General features: G+C 45.6%; 1 protein-coding gene across 9 annotated transcripts in view; it reads right to left on the reverse strand.

Moving 5' to 3' along the window:
• LOC147019404 (rho-associated protein kinase 2-like) overlaps positions 1-19,102 on the reverse strand; it is a 184,076-nt gene that overhangs the window by 35,921 nt on the left and 129,053 nt on the right. For all 9 annotated transcript variants that reach the window (XM_085893836.1, XM_085893841.1, XM_085893839.1 and 6 more), the window contains 3 exons: positions 13,351-13,535; positions 4,512-4,581; positions 4,301-4,404 (listed from right to left, as the gene is read on the reverse strand). In XM_085893836.1, coding sequence (XP_085749962.1) covers positions 4,301-4,404; positions 4,512-4,581; positions 13,351-13,535 — 359 coding nt within the window. The remainder of the gene's footprint in view (positions 1-4,300; positions 4,405-4,511; positions 4,582-13,350; positions 13,536-19,102) is intronic.

Here is a 19,102-nt window from a genome sequence, read left to right on the forward strand (position 1 = left end):
ACAGTTTTGTGGGACATCTCACCTTGTGCACTTTAAACATACGGTAATGTATGTACTGTATTGTAGTTTCATGGGATAAACATAGTTTTCGTGGGATAAGCATAAGAGAGTAGGGAGAGAAAACATTTTAAACTTTAAAAACTTTCCCCTTTTAACCAGGAACAGCCGCAAACCGATAACGTTATCCCCCTTGTCTCCATTGTAACAATGACAAAACAGTCCTGGATTTTTCCCTGACACTCGCCGATTTTACCCTGACATTTGCGGATTTTGGTCTATTTTCCTGTATTTTCGTGAGATTTTTCCCTCATATTCGCAGATTTTTTGTGGGTCGGGAAATTCCCATAACTTATCCCCCCCATTTCCCATTGAAACAATGCCCCCACATTAGCGGTTTCAACATTCGCGGGGTTTTCCTGGAATGTATCCCCCACAAATGTCTGGGTCCCGATGTGTGTATATAATATATACACTAATGAAAGGCAATGTGTGTGGCGGTGTGTGTGTCGGTGTGTCGGTGTCTGTGTCTGTGTGTCTGTGTGTCGGTGTGTGTGTGTGTCGGTGTGTGTGTCGGTGTGTGTGTGTCGGTGTGTGTGTCGGTGTGTGTGTGCGTCGGTGTGTGTGTGCGTCGGTGTGTCTATCAGTGTGTCTATCAGTGTGTCTATCAGTGTGTCTATCAGTGTGTCTATCAGTGTGTCTATCAGTGTGTCTCCTCCATAACTCCAAAACTATAAAACCTAGCAGCCTGAAACTTTGCATGCAAATGAAGAAAACACCAAGGAAGTGCATGAGTGAAAATTTGGTGTTTGGGTTAATTAAAACTCCCCTTTAACGGCCTTATTTAATTACATCCTTCATCAGGCAATCCTCAGCCACCTCGCTCTCTGAGTCTTGAGGAATTTCCTGGGTAACCTCACAGGGGTCTGAAGCTGCCATGTTTTCTGGCCTGCTCAACCATGTTGTCTTGACTTCGACCACGCCGCAACGATTACCTAATGATAAAGTTGTTGTTTTCACTCTCTTCACTCATATTATTGAATGCCTGTTCATCAAAGTGATGAATTGCTGGGAAGATTGCAATGCTTATCAACATCCGGAGATGTCAGCGTTCGGGGCTTGACATTTCGGGGTCTTCGGGGGGTGTATGTTTAATGTGTTGCGAATTGCATACCCAGCCGTTTTTTAACAACCGTTTCATTGGAGTGCTTGCTTGAGTGCTTAAGGCACTTGGTGAGCGCTCTACAAGCTGATTGGTTGTTCGTTTCGGTGAAAGTATCCATGCTCTCAAAGGAATATCGATTAGACAGACGTATGTTTCCACCTGTGTTGGGCCCTACGGTGCCGTGTGGTCTCATCCGCTGAAAATGTGTCATTTTATTCCTACAGGGAATCACTTTGTTTTACCTTTTTGTGTGATTTCCTTTTAATATAATCCACCCCTTACTTCGACATCGATACATATATAAAAACAATAAGATCCATCCGACCAGGTGTTTGCTGTGATTTATCTGTGAAGGCATGGAGCATGGATCAACATTTTGTGTTCTGGGCCTTGATATATATATTTTAATTGAATTTTGTAAAATTCCCACTTGAATTCCTCTTTCAAAGAACTGTTTGAAAGTAAATCTATGTGTTTGTGGTTTTTATGTCTTTAATGCGTGTGTACGTATATAAACTGAATTACCAGAAAGGAAGTGTGTGTGTGTGTGTGTGTGTGTGTGTGTGTGTGTGTGTGTGTGTGTGTGTGTGTGTGTGTGTGTGTGTGTGTGTGTGTGTGTGTGTGTGTGTGTGTGTGTGTTTCAGAATGTGGCATGGAGTCCTCCCAGGGTGGGCTCAAAGTATCCACCTTCATTTCGGTAAGGGGTCACGATTCATGGACCACCTGTGAAGTTTTCTGTTTTCAAAGTTTTGTGCCGAGGGCTCTCTTCAGGATCGTTACTGAGCCCTGGTCGGATTCCAACTGTTGTTCGTTTGTAGTGATATTCCCAGGGATGGTTTTTAATATCTCTGTGGGGTTCTTCTTCATCATTCCCATGAGGTTATTCATCATCACTGGTTCAACTTTGGCATTCTTCAGCTTCCAGGATCTTTTCACTTCATTCTTGAGATCTTGGTATTTGGTCATTTTCTTGATTTCTACATCATTAGTCCAAAATCACCAGAATTAACACCTCAATTAGCAATGCCTTCTTCTCCTTTTTGCATCTAAGTATGATAGCTGGTCGCAATACTTTGTTTTCGATGTTGATGCCCGATGGGATCATAAGGTTGTACGTGAGCGGTACTTCAATGTTTTCAGTGGATGCTTTTGGTTCATTTTCCCACACATTTTCTGGAGTTGGAATATCAAAGTTTTTGCAGATGTACCAGCAGATTACTTTACAAACTCTGTTGTGTCATTGAGTGTACAGCTGTTCTGACATAGAGTTTTTTTTTAATTTCCGTGTTTGGTCATTAAGCGTCACATGTCATTCTCTTTGCTAACCCCACCTCCACCCTTCACCTGCCTTTTTTTTTCCTCCTCTCCCCCACTCTTTTCTCTCACTGTTCCTAACTCGTTCCCTCCTCATAAAATGCAGCACTCTCCTGTCTCTGCCTGTGAGTCTGTGTATGTGTCTGTCTCTCTCTCTCTCTCTCACGCATCCCTCCCTCCCGCAGTGAATAGCAATGCTCCAACCAACAACCAACTAGAAAACACACACACACATACACACACAGACACAGACACAGACACAGACACAGACACAGACACAGACACAGACACAGACACAGACACAGACACAGACACACACACACACACACACACTTCCGTTCTGGTAATACAGTTTATAAATGTACACATGCATAAAAGACATAAAAATGACAAACACTAATATTTACCTTAAAACAGAGTTCTTTGAAAGAGGAATTCAAGTGGGAAATTAACAAAATTCGATAGAAAAATATATCAAGGCACAGAACACAAAATGTCGATCCATGCTCCATGCCTTCACAGCTAGATCATGGCAAACACCTGGTCAGATGGACCTTATTGTTTTTATTTATCATTCATGTTGAAGTGAGGGGTGGATTATATTAGATCGCACAAAAAGGTAAACAAAACAATTTCCTGAGAAAATGAAATTGCACATTTTCAGCGGATGTGACACCTCCCGAGGAACCAACCACACGACGCCGCAGGGCCTAACACATGCAGAAACGTACGTCTGTATAATCGATGTTCCATTGAGAGCATGGGAACTTTTCCCGAAACCAACAACCAAGCAGATTGGAGAGCATTCGTCAAGTGGCTTAAGCACTCAAACGAAATGGTTGATAAATGGCTTGTTTGGTAAGAGATGAGCAACACATTAAACAAACACCTTCCAGAGACACCCAAAATGTCAAATATGTTTTTTTTCTTTTCGAGGAGTCGGAACTGCTTGTAAGTTTGATTCTGGAGCTTAAATTTTGTAAACCTCCTTAATTTAAAAGATACTCGTGGTGATCGCAAATGCGGAAATGAAATAAAGCTATGAACACTGACGTCTCTGGGTGTTTATAAGCATTGCAATGTTCTCAGCGATTCGTAGCTTTGATGAACAGGCATTCGTGTGTGTTCAATTTTTTTTGAATGGTGTGAACAAATTTTGGTACATCACGGGTGATGAAGGTAGTGGTGAAGTTTCATTGAAATTGTGTGTGGTTTCGGAGAAAAAAAGCAAATACATATTTTGGGGGCAACTCCCCCATAGACCCCCTCAGACCCTGGTATATTTTTGAATGGCGTGAACAAACTTTAGTTCATGAAGGGTGATGAAGATTGTGGTCAAGTTTCATCGGAATCGTGTGTGTAGTTTCTATGAAAGCAAACAGTTATTGGGGGGGGGTGGGGGCAACCCCCCCACCAACTCCATTCGGCAACCCAAGATCCCAATTTTTTTAATGGTATGAACAAACTTTGGTACATCACAGGCGATGAAGGTTGTACTCAAGTTTCATCGGAATTGCATGTGTAGTTTCTGAGAAGAAAGCAAATACTTTTTTCTGGGGGGGGGGGGTAACCTCCTAAGTTCCCCTTTAGGACTCGAGTTTTTTTTTAATGCCATGAACAAGCTTTGGTACATACTGGGTGATGAAGGTTGTAGTGAAATTTCATCGAAATGTGGACAGACGGACGGACGACGCACAATCACAGAAGCTCTCCAGAACTATGTTCCAGGTCAGCTAAAAATTAACCACAACTAAAAATATTCACGTTTTTGTAAATCATAAAAATGCTGCCATTTGTTTGACTACCAAATAAACAACGTGTTACCTTTCACTTTTCAAGTCTTCAAGTTTCTGTTTAAATTCTTCAGCAATTTTTGTATTCTGTTCACAATCTTCCTTCAGCTCTCGCACTTGAGTCTTGTAGAGAGCCTAAGGAGAGCAGAGAGAAATTCCTACAATCAAACACACACCCGCCGGTACCCCTCACTGTCGACCACCGCGCCAGGCCGCGGGAATGCACTCCATAGAGCTCTGACCGAAAAACAATGCTCCGTCTGCAACTGATCCTGAAGGTCTTTCAGCTCCTCTTCGGCATCATGGCGCCACCTGCACAGAGGGTTCAGAAACAGCTTCACAATGCAGGGATGCCATTGCATATCTTGAAACAGATGAAAGTACCAAGTGAATAAAACAAAACATTTCATCACGTTTGCATTCAAGATCACAATGCAAGGGACAAGAGGGTCAAAACTCATCCATACAAAGCAAGGTCAAAACATTTCTCCCTTAAAACGGTCTTTCTACCCACGATGAAAATAATGGACCTGTACCAGAGGAAGTCAGCACAGACATTTGTCCTTTTCCACAAAGTCTCCATCTGGGGTCCATCCAGTGTTCCACATTTTATTTCCCCAGTGGCCAAATATTTTATCTTCAAATAGAAAATACAGAACATCAGGTGAAAAAGGGAATCAATCACAACGATTGGCCTGCCTCACAAGTAGACCTGACAGATCGATCATCCCCAATGAGGCCATTAATGAGCAAACTGGGTTTTTACTGACAACCCAAGAGGGACACAGTTATTCCAAAACTGGCTCGACTTCTTGAAGCATAAAATCCAAACCCCTAATACGACTGCCTTCAGTCGGATTTGAACCCAACCACTCGGAATCCATCCGCATCACCCCCACCCCCTCCCAATTAAATTGTCGTTGGCAGATTTATTTAATCTGGTTTTGGTGTAGCACAGGCATGATGGGATGGTCATGATGGGATGATTATCCTGCAATAAAACTTCCTTGATGTAATACGGAACGAGTCCATGTTTTTATGTGTATCGATTGAACACGCAGACAAAAATACGGGAAATATCCAAGAAGCATGGCTGGCAGATAAGCAGGATTCACGGGCAATGCTGCTTTTGTGAATGAAAGAAAATCAGAGAAATTAAACAGGATTAGAAAAAAGCTAAACATGACAGTGAAGGTGGAAGGAAGACACTTCAGTATGACTGACTATTTAAATCCCGGTGCACATTTTGGAGAAAAATAAGTGGAAAACTTAAGAGTATATCTTCATATTACGGATAGGAATTAATCGGAATTTTTGGATGTCTTCCGTCATCCTGAGACTCGAAGGTTGAGACTAGAGTCTTGATTCAGTCATGAGTGTCAAGTCCAAAGTCTCAATTTGCACACCCAATCACCTAACAACTTTGAGGATGTAGTTACATGTAATTTTCATCCAAAGACACATTCAGACGCAGACTCATAGAAAGACTGATAAGCAGGCCAACAGAGACTCGGACCCAGACCCTAACCCCTCCCACCCCCACCGATTAATGTTCAATTTATTTTTCAATTTACCTGCCTCTCCTCTCCTCATAAATAAAGAGATGGCACAAAAATCTCATTTCAAAACACGTTAACACTTCAGAGTGCAGTGATCTGAGACAAAGCTTTGCTGCACAGGCACGTTCCTGTCATGCGAGCTTTCATACCAAACAGGCCGATTGTTTGCAGGTGAAAGAACAACTTTCAATCTCGGAATGAAATTGAAACAATTTGTGAAAAAAAATAATAAATCGTAAAAAAAAAAAAAAAGAGTACTTTTATCGATTTCAATCTTTATGAATGACAGTTCAATTCAAACTAGCTTTGCAAGTCTCTTTGATGAAGGGCTGATGCTCCGAAATTCCAAAACGCACGCTGACTGACTAATACTTCATAAAAATTATTTGCAATAGGGGATCACACAGACATCTGTGATCCTCACTGATGCAAATGTGCTCAGCAGTGCGGTGCAGCATAGCACAGGACATCTTCGAAAGTGCCAACTCGTAGCGGATTCTCTGGAACATCACAAGTCGAGCCGGGTGTTCTGCCCCCTACGGCCTGCTGGAAATTAGCAATCGGTATGCAATATGGTGTCAGACATTCCGACTACAATCGTGGCCCCACAGGGCCCTAATTATAATCACAGAAACCGTGACTTCGGCTATATTTCGAGAAGAGAAAAACGATACAACGCCTGGCTCGACTTGCCGTGGATCAAGCGATTACCTGCAGGGATTCCTTGACGCATCGAACACCCTGGCCGTTAATAAGGGGATTTTTAGTGGTACAAATGACCCCGATTACTGACACACATATACATACACACACCAATGTGTGCAAACGCACACATTTTGAAGGTGATGTGTTGCAACTACACCATTCTTCTGTGAGAATCGCAATGTTCGACAAAAATTGCATTGCCGATGGACAATCTGCTTGCACAGCTTCAAACTAAGAATAAAAAGAAGAATTTGATGCACATACGTCAATGGATATGCATCTGCCCATGTTAGATGTCAACCAACTGTAATGTTTGATCTCAATTAAAGGTCACATGTAAAATTAAAGGCCCCTTAAGTGAGAGTGAGAGTGAGAGTGAGAGTGAGAAAGAAGGGTGAGCAGTCTTTTGGGTGTCCCCAATATTCACACCACCACACTGTGGCTCACGGCATGCGTGGCAGCATGTCTGCTCTTACAATTCATAGACGACAGATGGAGCTCCAGCCCTCCCAGCAGTGTAGGGAGGGGCTCTCCCACACTCCCCGCATGGCCGCTCTTGAGTGGCAGTGAGCAAGGTGGCGTGACATCATTAGTCCACATTACTTGGTGGCCATGGAACCGATTTGTTAGGGATCGGCTTCGTCAATTGGCTAAGAGCGTCTTCATGTATGACCGAAGCACGCAATTGGATGATGCCCACTGGGAGCTGGCAGCAACACCTTGAGGGTGGTTAAAGGGGGAGAGGGGCAAGTCCCTAAAAGGGGGGTGGGTGGGAGCTCTGCAACTGTTCTCGCTCTATTGTCGGCCTTTCACTCAGAGATACACCACTCTCTTAAGCCACTCCAATTGTGAACTTCCCTCATCCTTCAGCACATAAAAATAACCCACTGTGTTCACTTTGGGGATGAACTGCCAGATCTTCAATTAACTCGCCGGGTTGTGTAAATGTCTGTGTGTTCAGCGTCTTAGGGAATTTGTTCATTGTTTGTTAAGCCATGTGTATTGTTCAGTGTCGTTTCCACCTCAGCAAGCACACAAGTACGAGTACTTACGTAGGCCCATTTAGCGTTTCCGTCGAAACCAATGGCTCACAAATTTAGAATTTCTCCCAAGTATCTCTTGTATCTCTCTTTCTCCCAACTATCTCTCCCTGGTTACTCCCTCCTCCGGTATGACAGACCTGAGCCTGGTGGAGGAGTTGCTCTCTTCATCAAAGACTCTATTCCTCACTCTCCATGCACTGCTCTCATTCCCCCACACCCCCACGAATACCTCTGGCTATGGCTTCCCCTCCACTCCAACCTCATGTTTATATGTGTACTGTACCGTCCACCTAATAGTGTGACTCCATCTATACCTCACTATCCGAAAACATGGACCAACTTCCATCTTCTCATCCAAACTCTCTCTTCCTCATATGTGGCGACTTCAATTGTCATCATGCCAGTTGGCGAGGTGTGGGTACCTCTCTCACCTGTCATGGCACCTCAGCAAAAGCTTTCTGCAACTCATTGGGACTGACTCAATCAGTCAACTTCCCCACCCAAATCTCAACCAATGGTACTCCATCTCTTCTGGATCTGATTTTGACAAATTTCCCTGTCAATATCTGCTGCTCTTCCTTCGCTCCAATCGGTTCTTCTGACCACGTCCTTGTCAAAGTGGACATCTCTCTGGCTATTATCAGAGAACCACCTCACAGCCGTCGAGTCTGGCATTTCACTCAAGCCAACTGGTAGGGTCTCCAGGTCAGGTCAGGTATGGGAGCATGTGCCAGAACAGCGCGTCGCTGCGTCCACTTTCCGCCGGTACTCCAGGGGCCTCCGTCTGGCCATCCCCCAGGCAGATGCCAGGCCCATCCCCATCTCCTTGAGATGATGGTCAACCTGTTGCAACCATGAGGCACGTGGTCGGCCCACTGGCCTCCTCCACTCATGAGACTCCCTCGCTGAGAGAATCTGGTGAGCAGGATCAGCGTCAGGAAAACGAGCCACATGTCCATACAGCCGGAGCTGATGCTCATGGACTATGCAGGTAACAAATCTCATCCGAGTCTCTCTCAGCAACCGCTCGTTGGACACAAAATCCGACCAGCGATAGCCAAGGATTCTCCGAAGAGACCTGGTACCAAAGGAATTAAGTCTCCGTCTCAGATCCTTGGTCAGAGTCCAAGTCTCGCACCCATAGAGCAAGACTGGAAGTACCAAGGACCTGAAGACTCGGACTTTCGTCCTCCCGCACAGGTACCGGCAGCGCCACACCCCATAATCCAGTGAATCCATGACTCCCCAGGCCAGACCCAGACGTCTATTGACCTCTGACTCGCAGCCAGCAGAGACATGAATATCACTGCCAAGGTAAGTGAATCTCTCCACGACCTCAACATCCTCACCACAAACAGACACAGACAGGACAGCAGCATCCAAGATGTCACCGAAAGCCTGGATCTTAGTTTTGACCCAAGAAACCCGTAATCCCAATGGCTCCGACTCCTCATTCAGCACCTCGAGGGCCCCCAAGAGGATGTCTAAAGTCTCCGCAAAGATGACTGCATCATCTGCAAAATCAAGGTCCGAGATCTTGACATTCCCAAATGATGCACCGCAACTTGATCTCTCCGACATCCTCCCTAAAATCCAGTCCGTACAAGTGCTGAAAAGTGTGGGGGCAAGTACACATCCCTGACGAACTCCAGTAACAACTGGAAATAAGTCAGAGATGGTACCATCACACTTCACAGCACTCTCAGTACCAGAGTAGAGTTCAGACATCAGATCGATCAGTTTTGGTGGCACCCCACGAAGACCAAGAATCCTCCAGAGGACATCCCGATTCACTGAATCGAACGCTTTACAGAGATCAACACACGCTGCAAGCAGCCCCTGCCGAAACTCTCGTCTGCGTTCGGTGAGGACACGAAGTGCAAGGATACGGTCAATCGTTGACCTCTTTGGTGTAAAACCTGACTGCTCTGGACGCTGGTGCTCAAGCAGATGGTGGCGAACCCGATCAAGAATTATCCGAGCAAAGACCTTGCCCGGCACTGAGAGCAGCGTCACCCCTCGGTAATTGTTGCAGTCTTGGCGATCACCCTTCCCTTTCCAGAGAGGGACAACAAGGCCCCTCTTCCAGTCGGTTGGGATGATGCCTGTGTTCCAGGCAGAGCACAAAACTGCATGCAACGACACGAGTGCAGCATTTCCACCAGCCTTGAGAAGTTCGGCATGGATGCCACAGATCCCTGGAGCTTTGCCCCGTTTCAACTGGTTCACCGCAGCCCGTGTTTCCACAAGCGAAGGTGGACCACAGTTGATTCGAGGGTCAGCAACAGGGATTGTAACACCCTTGACGTCCAACTCGACAGCTGGGGGATCAGCCTGGTACAACCGCTAATATAAAAGTAACCGGCCCAGCGGGCCTTCACTTCAGACTCCTCTGTCAAGAGCCTACCACTCTCTGCTCGAACTGCAGTGCTCCGAGGGATGGGCTTGGATAAACGTAATGCGCGAATTCCCCTGTAAGCGGGACGAGAATCACCTGTCCACAGGTGATGCTCTACCCCCTCACAGATTCCTCGCACATAAGCCTCCTTGTCCACCCTCAGTGCACGTACAGTTTTACGCCTCAGCTCCCTGAACAGCTCAGCTCTGCCATTCAGCCTGGCCCTGCTACTCTGGTCAATGGTATCCAGTGTCCCTTGAGAGACAAAATTCTTCTTTGCCCTGCGGTGAGCTCCAAGGCATCCACCGGCAACATCAAGGACGGTGGTCTTGAAGGCGCTCCACAACTCTTCAGGACCCTCCAAAGCACCCAGACCCCCCCAAGTGTCCACTCAGCCTGTTCGCAAACTCCTCAGCTACTCTCTCATCCCTGAGCTTGGCAACATCCAGCCTAGGCTGGGATGGTACCATTCTCCAGGATTTAAGGTGCAGCTTTAGAGTTGCTACAACAAGCCTGTGGTCAGTATTGAGGAACTGAGCACTCCGGTAGACCCTGCAGTTCTGGATCATCCTCCAACGACCGTCAATGAGGACATGGTCAATCTCCTTTGCCAAACCGCCAGCGTTGGAATACCAAGTCCAGCGATGAGCTTGTGGGCGCTGAAACCATGAACCAGCCACCCTAAGTCCATGACTTCTGAGCCTCCAAGCAGCCATCAAACTTATAGACTGGTCTCCTATCGCTACTTTCTCCAACATCAACTAATCCTGGGAATTCTTTCAAAGAAACTTGCTCTCCCTCATGGACAGATTTATCCCCTCTCGTCTTCAGTTGTCCTTCCCTTCCTCCCACCCTTGGTTCACTGAAGTTTGTGGTGAAGCAGTTGGCCTGAAACAACTTGCCTTTGCTTCATGGAAAGCAAACCCAACTGAGGGCAATCTCAGTTCCTTCTATAAAGCTCGGAACAAGTGTGTATCTACCCTCAGGAGAGCCAGAAAACAACATCGTTCTCATCTCAAGTCTGAACTCTCAAACCTCTCTCCCTCAAAATCCTGGTGGCGTCGAATCAAATCTGTTTCCGGTGTATGTTCCCCCTCCATCCCCTCCCTTACCTCAAACGGCCGCACTGCTGATACCACACGTGTTTGCAGCTAAATCTTGTGTCCAAAACCCATCACTTTCTCTACCCACCTTACCCAGTCGCACCCAACTGTCCCTGGACTCTGTGTCCTTTTCTCCTGACAAGGTGGAGAGCTTGCTATCAAACCTCGACTCAGATTCTGCAACCGGTCCAGACAGCATCAGCCCACGTGTCCTCAAAGCCTGCTCTTCTGCTCTTGCTCACCCTCTCTCCGGTCTATTCACCCTCTCATTTGCTCAAGGTCATCTGCCATCTGCTTGGAAATCAGCAAACATCACTGCCCAGCACAAAAAAGGTGCAAAAACAGATCCCTGCAACTACAGACCAATCAGCCTTCTCCCAATCATCAGCAAGGTTATGGAATCCATCATCGCTTCAGACATCAAATCCTTCCTCTTCCTCAATGGCTTGATTTCTGATCATCAACTTGGTTTCAGACCAGGTCACTCTATGCTGGATATGCTGCTTCTGCTCTCCCAACAATGGATGGAAGTATTCAATGCCAGACAGGAAATCCGAGCCGTATCCCTGGACATATCACGTGCTTTTGACACAGTCTGGCACCCTGCCCTGCTCACCAAACTCTCTTCCTATGGTATCCAAGGCCATCTCCACTCAAGGCTCGCAGACTTCCTCTCCTGTCGCAGTCACCGTGTGGCCCGAAATGGAGTTATTTCATTCCCCCTTCCTGTCCAGGCTGGAGTTCGTCAAGGTAGCGTTCTGGGCCCTGTTCTTTTTCTCGTTTTCATCCATGATCTCTCCGACTCTCTGGAAAATCTCTTTATCTCTTTGCTGATGACTCCACCCTCTGCCATACCATCGGTCATCCCTCAGACAGGCAAGCAGCAGCTTCTTCGCTCACTGCAGATCTGGATAAAATCACAAACTGGTCCAACACGTGGAACATGTCTTTCAATCCGGACAAATCTCACACTCTCACTATGTCTCTACGAAAGGACCGTTTAGAAAAAAATGCCATCCACTTTCTAAACAATCCTCTGGAAGAAGTCCTTTCTTTCAAGCTTCTGGGTCTCACTATCTGCCATGACGTTTCCTGGGAAAGCCACATGTCAAACCTCACCTCCAAACCCAGTCACCGACTGGGAATCCTCCATCGTGCAAAGTCCTTCCTCGGCCCACCTGAGCCCCTGACCACTAACAAAGCTTTTGCCTGCAGCCTGATGGTGTACTGCTCTCCTCTCTGGGCTGGTGCTCCTGCCTCCGACCTTTCTCGGCTTCACGCTGTAGAAACCAAGGCATTTCGGATCATTGGCATCTCCCGCAATGAGGCTGAGTCTTTGGGCATCTCACTCAATCACCGCAGGTTGGTCGGTGGTCTTTCTGTCTTCTACCGTCTCTTCTCCAGCCTCGCCCCCCCTGCTCTCTCTGCGATTTGTCCCCACCACATTTCCGCAGGGCGCTCAAGGTCTGCCAACAACCCCCTTCTGGTAAAACTACCAAAATCACGAATCACTGCTCACCTTCACTCTTTCATTCCTCTTTTTCCTGCCTTTGGAATAAACTCCCTCACTCTATTCATTCCCATTCTTCCCTCCAGGCCTTCAAAACAGCTGTTCACCACCACCTCTTATCATCCCCCATCCAAATCCTCGATCTTTTCTACCCCCGATAATCCACCCAAGCCCACCTCCTTCAAATTCCCTGCTTTCCTTCCTGAAAGTCCCCATAATGTCCATCTTCTATTCCCCATGTTCCCCATCCCATCCCTCTCCCTTCCACAGATCTCCTAATGTCTCTGTTCCCCACTGTTTTGTCCTTCCCACTCCCTCCCCTCTTGTCTCATGCCCCCCCCCCCTTTGATGTGCGTTGTGTGTTAGCTCTCATACGAGCCTCGACAAGGTAAACAAAAAAAATAAAATTCCAGGTTCAAATGTCTTATTAAACGCGTTTCTCCATCATCTACAAATATCCTTGTAACTCATGTTTAAAGACGTTGATGCTGGCCAATACATGTCCTGCATTTGATTTATGTCCAAGCTCCAAATTGTCTTCGATCAATGCTTAAAATAACGAAGATGGAAAACAATGATCAGCCAGCATTACAACATGACACACCAAAAGCCAAGACCATTGCAATGGAAGGCAATATGTGACGATGAACCACGCAGCGGAATACTTTGCAACCGGACATACAGTGCTTGAATCAATAGAATTATCGCTTTTTCACGATCTAAGATTTTGTGCAAAAACAATTCCTAAAATGCATCTCCGCACTTGCGCAAGTCAGCCAGCTGCCTTTCCAGAATTTGCCGTTGCTTTTGAAGCTCAATCAACTCGTGCTCCAGGCGTTTCTCCTTAGAATGTAGAGTCCCAACTTGCTGTGTCTGCAACTTCACTTCGTCTTGAATCAGGTGTCGTTTCTGGATCTCCTGATCCAGATTTTGCAGCTGGGCTTTGTTCTGGATAACACAGAGAAGATCAGAAGCTAATGTGTAGATTGTCAAGTATACATAAATATATCTATAATAATAAATGTCAGTATGTCAGGTCAGGTATGGGAGCATGTGCTGGGAGCAGCGTGTTGCTACGTCCACTTTCTGCCGGTACTCCAGGAGCCTCCGTCTGGCCATCCCCCAGGCAGATGCCTGGCCCATCCCCATCTCCATGAGATACTGATCAACCTGCTGCAACCACGAGGCATGTGTTCAGCCCATTGGCCTCCTCCACTCACGAGACTCTCTCGCTGAGAGAATCTAGTGAGCAGGATCAGCATCAGGAAAATGAGCCACATGTCCATACAGCCACAGCTGGCACTCACGGACTATGCAGGTAACAAATCTCATTTGAGTCTCTCTCAGCAACCACTCGTTGGACACAAAGTCCGACCAGTGATAGCCAAGGATTCTGCAAAGAGACCTGGTACCAAAGGAATTAAGTCTCCTTCTCAGATCCCTGGTCAGAGTCCAAGTCTCATATCTGTAGAGGAAGAATGGAAGCACCAAGGATCTGAAGGAGGAGGAGGAGATTGGGACCACACTCTCTGCAGAGCATTGGTGCTGCTTAAGCAGTCTTCTTGGCTATTGAGCACAATCCTGGAAGGATGTCGCACAATCCTGTCACCACTCCGACACAGTATACCAGAATGCTGGCACTCATTTTTCCAACCTCGGAAGGATGACACAAGCAGAGTTAACCCCACCTGGTATCAATTCAACATCTGAGCAGGATTTGAACTCAGGACCCTCGGATCCAAAGCCCACCACCCTAACCATTAAGCCAACACCAGGCAAAAGGACCTGAAGACTCAGACTTTTGTCCTCCTGCACAGGTACTGACACAGCGCCACACCCCATGATCCAATGAATCCATGACTCCCCAGGCCCGACCCAGACTTCTATTGACCTCTGGCTCATAGCCAGCAGAGACATGAATATCACTGCCAAGGTAAGTGAATCTCTGCGTGACCTCAACATCCTTACCACAAACAGGTACAGACAAGATGTCACTGAAAGCCTGGATCTTAGTTTTGACCCAGCAAACCCGTACTCCTAGCAGCTCTGACTCCTCATTCAGCAAATCGAGGGCCCCAAAAAGGATATCTAGAGTTTCCGCAATGATGACCGCATCATCTGTGAAATCAAGGTCAGAGATTTTGACATTCCCAAATGATGCAACGATGCATCCATAACTCCAAAACCATGAAACCTAGTGGCCCGAAACTTTGCATGCACACTGAGGGCACTCCAAAGTGGTGCATGCATGAAAACTGGGTATTTGGATCAATTTAAACACCCCTTTTGAAGATAATTTAGGGGTGCTCATCACGAAAAACCAAAATATGCCTGACAAAGATGGCGACGCTCCATCTTGGTCAGCCCTGTCAGCTCACAAGAGTCTGCAGCCGCCATTTTTTGGGGCCTGCTCAACCTTGCCTCGACTTGGAACAGGGCGTAACAATTTCTTAACGATAAAGTTGTTGTTTTCACTTTCCCCACTCATATTATTGAATGCTTGTTCATCATAGCTACGATTCGCTGGACACACTGCAATGCTTATAAAGGCCCGGAGACGTCAGCGTTCAGGGCTTTATTTAATTTCCAACATTCCATAACATCGCGAGTCTCTTAAGTGAAGCCAAATTACAAAATTTAAGCTCCGGGTTTTAGCTCAGCAGCACTTCCGACTGTTAAGAAAAACTGTTCATTTGTCCAATTCAGACATCGCTTGGGTGTCTCCAGGTGCACGGTGTTTATATGACTGATTGGGGATCGCTAATTGCTTGCTAAGCCAGCCGTTTCTTATCAACCGTTTCATTGGAGTGTTTAAGCCACTTGATGAGAACTCACCAAGCTGCTTGGTTGTTCGTTTCAAGCCACCAGAAGTAAGACCCGTCACTTCGCTGACAGGAATACCAATCTACGCATAAATAGGTTCATATTAAAAAAAAACCTGCTATCCTTCCCACATGCTATCCCCATCCCAAACCCCCTGCACCACTGTACAACTCTCCGGAAGTCGCAAAGAGGAAGGGGCATCAAAGAATGTGCGAAATGGACAAAGGAAAGCTCTTTTCTTTCGTTTTTAGCAGTCGGTGATATAGAGGATTACTAATATGGTAAATTCCCAGTAATACAGAGGATTACTAATTTGGTAAATTCCCAGTGATATAGAGGATTACGAATAGAGTAAATTCCCAGTGATGTAGATGATTACTAATAGAGTAAACTCCCAGTGATATTGAGGATTACTAATTTCAACTTATCCACCGTTTCTACTGCCACTGCCTTTCCAGAGGCCATTTCATGGATTAACGACTCTGAGTCAAAGTCCCCCGTCTTACTGCCATCTTAACTCTTATTATAGTCACTTGATCCTAAATGCTCCCCGAGCTCCACCTCTTCCACCATATTGGGATCGTTACTTAAAAGGAGGTCAAACACTGCACTCCCCCTCGTGGGCTTATCTACAAACTGGGTTAAGAAGCAATCCTGGACTTAAACTAGGAAATCCTCATCTACTCTGCCCTTTCCCTGTTCCTGGACCCAATATATCCCTGGCAAGTTAAAATTCCCCAAAATCAACACTCTTCCCTTACCACATGCCCTTAAGAATTCTTCATATACTCCTCCTTCCTCTTCTTCCTTCACACCCGGAGCCTTATAAAACCATCCTATCAGTTGCTTCCTGTTTTTACCCACACTCTACCCACACAGAATCCTCAACATTAATTCCCTCCTTAATGTCACCCCTTTCTCTTGATGCAATGCTGTCCTTTACCCAGATTGCTACTCCTCCTATTCTCTCTTTCCTATCACACCGATACACCTTGTAACCTTCTAATCCTGGCCTCCAGTTACTCTCCTCATTAAACCATGTCTCACTCACTGCAACTATATCGTACTCCTCACTATCTACTTTGGCTTCGAGCTCTTCCATCTTATTATTTAAACTCCTGGCATTGGTATAGAACATGTTTAACTTTTCCCTTCCTGGCCTTACTAATCACAATTACATCATCAGTTCCTTCCTTAATAGCTTCTCCACCCTCCACTGGCCTAAAAAACCTGAATTCCTTCCACAATTCCCACTGCAAACCTTGCTGCCCCCTTTCTATTTAACATAGGGCCATCATTCCGGAAACACTCCCTTTCTCCCGGACATGATTCACACTGCTTCTTAAAAGGTAAAATCTTCCTCCCTACACCATTCTTCCAGCCATTGGTTGACATGTATTGCCCTGCTGATAAATTTTTTTTTTTTTTTTTTAATATCATTTCCTAGTCTTGGGAGAATCACAGAAAACATTACCTCACAACCCTTTGCTTTCAGCCACTTATTCAATATCCTGTATCTATTTTACAAAACCTATGAGTAAACTTTCCCAAAATAATTTGCTCTGTCCAAGGTGTACCACAACCAACTTCTTTCTCCCCTGACGCGGTATGATATTGTTTACCCTTCCTCCAATGTCCCTAACACTCTCAGCAACCTCACTCCACAACCAGAACAAAGTATTATATATCTACAAATTTCTCACATTCTGCTACTTGCTGCAAAATATCTACCCGTTTCTTAAACCTAGTAATAACTATCCTCAAGAGGGCTATTTCCTCACACTTCCTACAACAGTAAGTACCCTCTGCTTCCCCCATTGTTGATGTGGCCCACATTGAACATCTATCACATTTTATGAACTCCTCTTCTTTTCTCCTTCGGTCTCTATTTATACCCTTTTTCACCCCCATACTCTCAAGGCCCCAACTGATTTAAATGCTTAACTTAACACGAGGCCTTCCCCTGCTTCTCTCAATAAACCAACACAAATAACCGCTAAAACAGTTATGAACACAACTACAACCTTTATAATAGTCTCACAACCCCTGACACAAATCATGACAACAAACAACACAAAACACACAAAAAACACTTCTTTTGTTTTGGTCGAGCTTACACAGCCTCTTGCAAACAACAGGAAGTGACATCACAGTTGTTGTTGGTATTGTTGGTAGTTGGGGATTTATTCATGTCAGTACCCGATTCAATTTTTTGAGGGAAAATTAGAAAAGGGGAAAAAGGACTGAGCTGTTGTCAAGAAGCAACAACTGCAACAAGGAAAACAAGGCAGAAGACGAAGGGCACGTACACCCGACTATCACAGGAACGCCCGACTGAGATTGAGAGAAGAACCGAATGATTCAACACAACAGGACACAATTTGGGACAGAAATGTTGACGAAAAACACGAATAACAAGACAAACAAAAACGAAACAGCAAAACGCAACGTAAATGGCCAGGGGAAACTTAGCTTCAGAAGAACTGGCAGGAGAGTTCGTGGCCCAGCCGTCCACGTGCGCCGATCCCCAAACCAGAAGTCAATAGTCACTTTTCAATCTCACAATTCAGAATCCCCTTCCAGTTTGTCTTCACAAAAATTCCAATCAGTTATTCTCTACTCAAAAAACCACCGTTTTTCAACAAAACCATGTATTTTAAGAAATAAAGATAAGTTGTTTTTATTTCATACCATGTGCTCAAGGCTGAAAGGATGGTGCAGAGGTATGCACACTGGCCTCTAAACTGCTTAGCCTTGGTGAGAATCCCGAAACAGCGATAAACTGTCATCCCAGTGTTTACAGGCAGGGTGATTCATCAAGGTGTGTGCCGTCCCCCGGATGGACGTTAACTGGGTGTCCCATCTGCCGGTATCTGTTCTTTAGTTGGTGTCTTTCTTGAAGCCGACGAAAGAAGACAAAGCTTTAGGGCCAGATAAACATCCGAGAGTATAGCAGGAGATAGCAGAGCAAATCGGCATGATGTTAGCATGCATAAGATCATGTTTGTATCGTCTGCCAACATGACGCCATGTTATTGATGTACAGGATGTTCCAAAAAGACGTGGACAACTTTGGTTGTTAATGTATTTAGAACCACAAATGATAAAATGAGACCCTTTCTTCTATGTGATACAGAAACTCATATAGTTTTCTTTATTTTCAGCTCTGATGGTTTAATGTAAAAGAAAATGGCGACTCCACAGGAGAAAACTCAGTGCGTCGAATGGTTCATCGAGACGAGATCCGATACGCAAGTTCAGCGTAATTTCTGCACAAGGTATGGAAGGAATCCACCATCGTGGACTAGTATCAGAGAGTGGTACTAGAGGTTAAGGAGACTGGAAGTTGTCAGAAATAGAAAAGTACCGGTCGATAAAGCACAAGTGCAGCATTTGTTGAATGAGTACGTGAATCATTTCAACAAAGTCCCTAAGAATCAATTTGATACATCCAGAGAACTGGGACTACCAACCACCACTGAACACAGGATTTTGTATAAGAGGCTATTCAAGCTTTATGCCGATAAGGTGCAGGTTCTGCAGGAACTCAAACCAAATGACAGACCCAAACAAGGCATTTGCCTTGGAAATGCTCGGTCACATAGAGGATGACGAAGATTTCCTGAAAAAGGACATGTTCACAGGCAAAGCTTGCTTTCATGTATCGGGGAAGGTCAACCAGCACAATGTGA

The sequence above is a fragment of the Eptatretus burgeri genome, chromosome 9, assembly GCF_056783735.1.
Source record: "Eptatretus burgeri isolate ZD-2024b chromosome 9, Ebu_testis_v1, whole genome shotgun sequence".
In the NCBI taxonomy this organism is placed as follows: domain Eukaryota; kingdom Metazoa; phylum Chordata; class Myxini; order Myxiniformes; family Myxinidae; genus Eptatretus; species Eptatretus burgeri.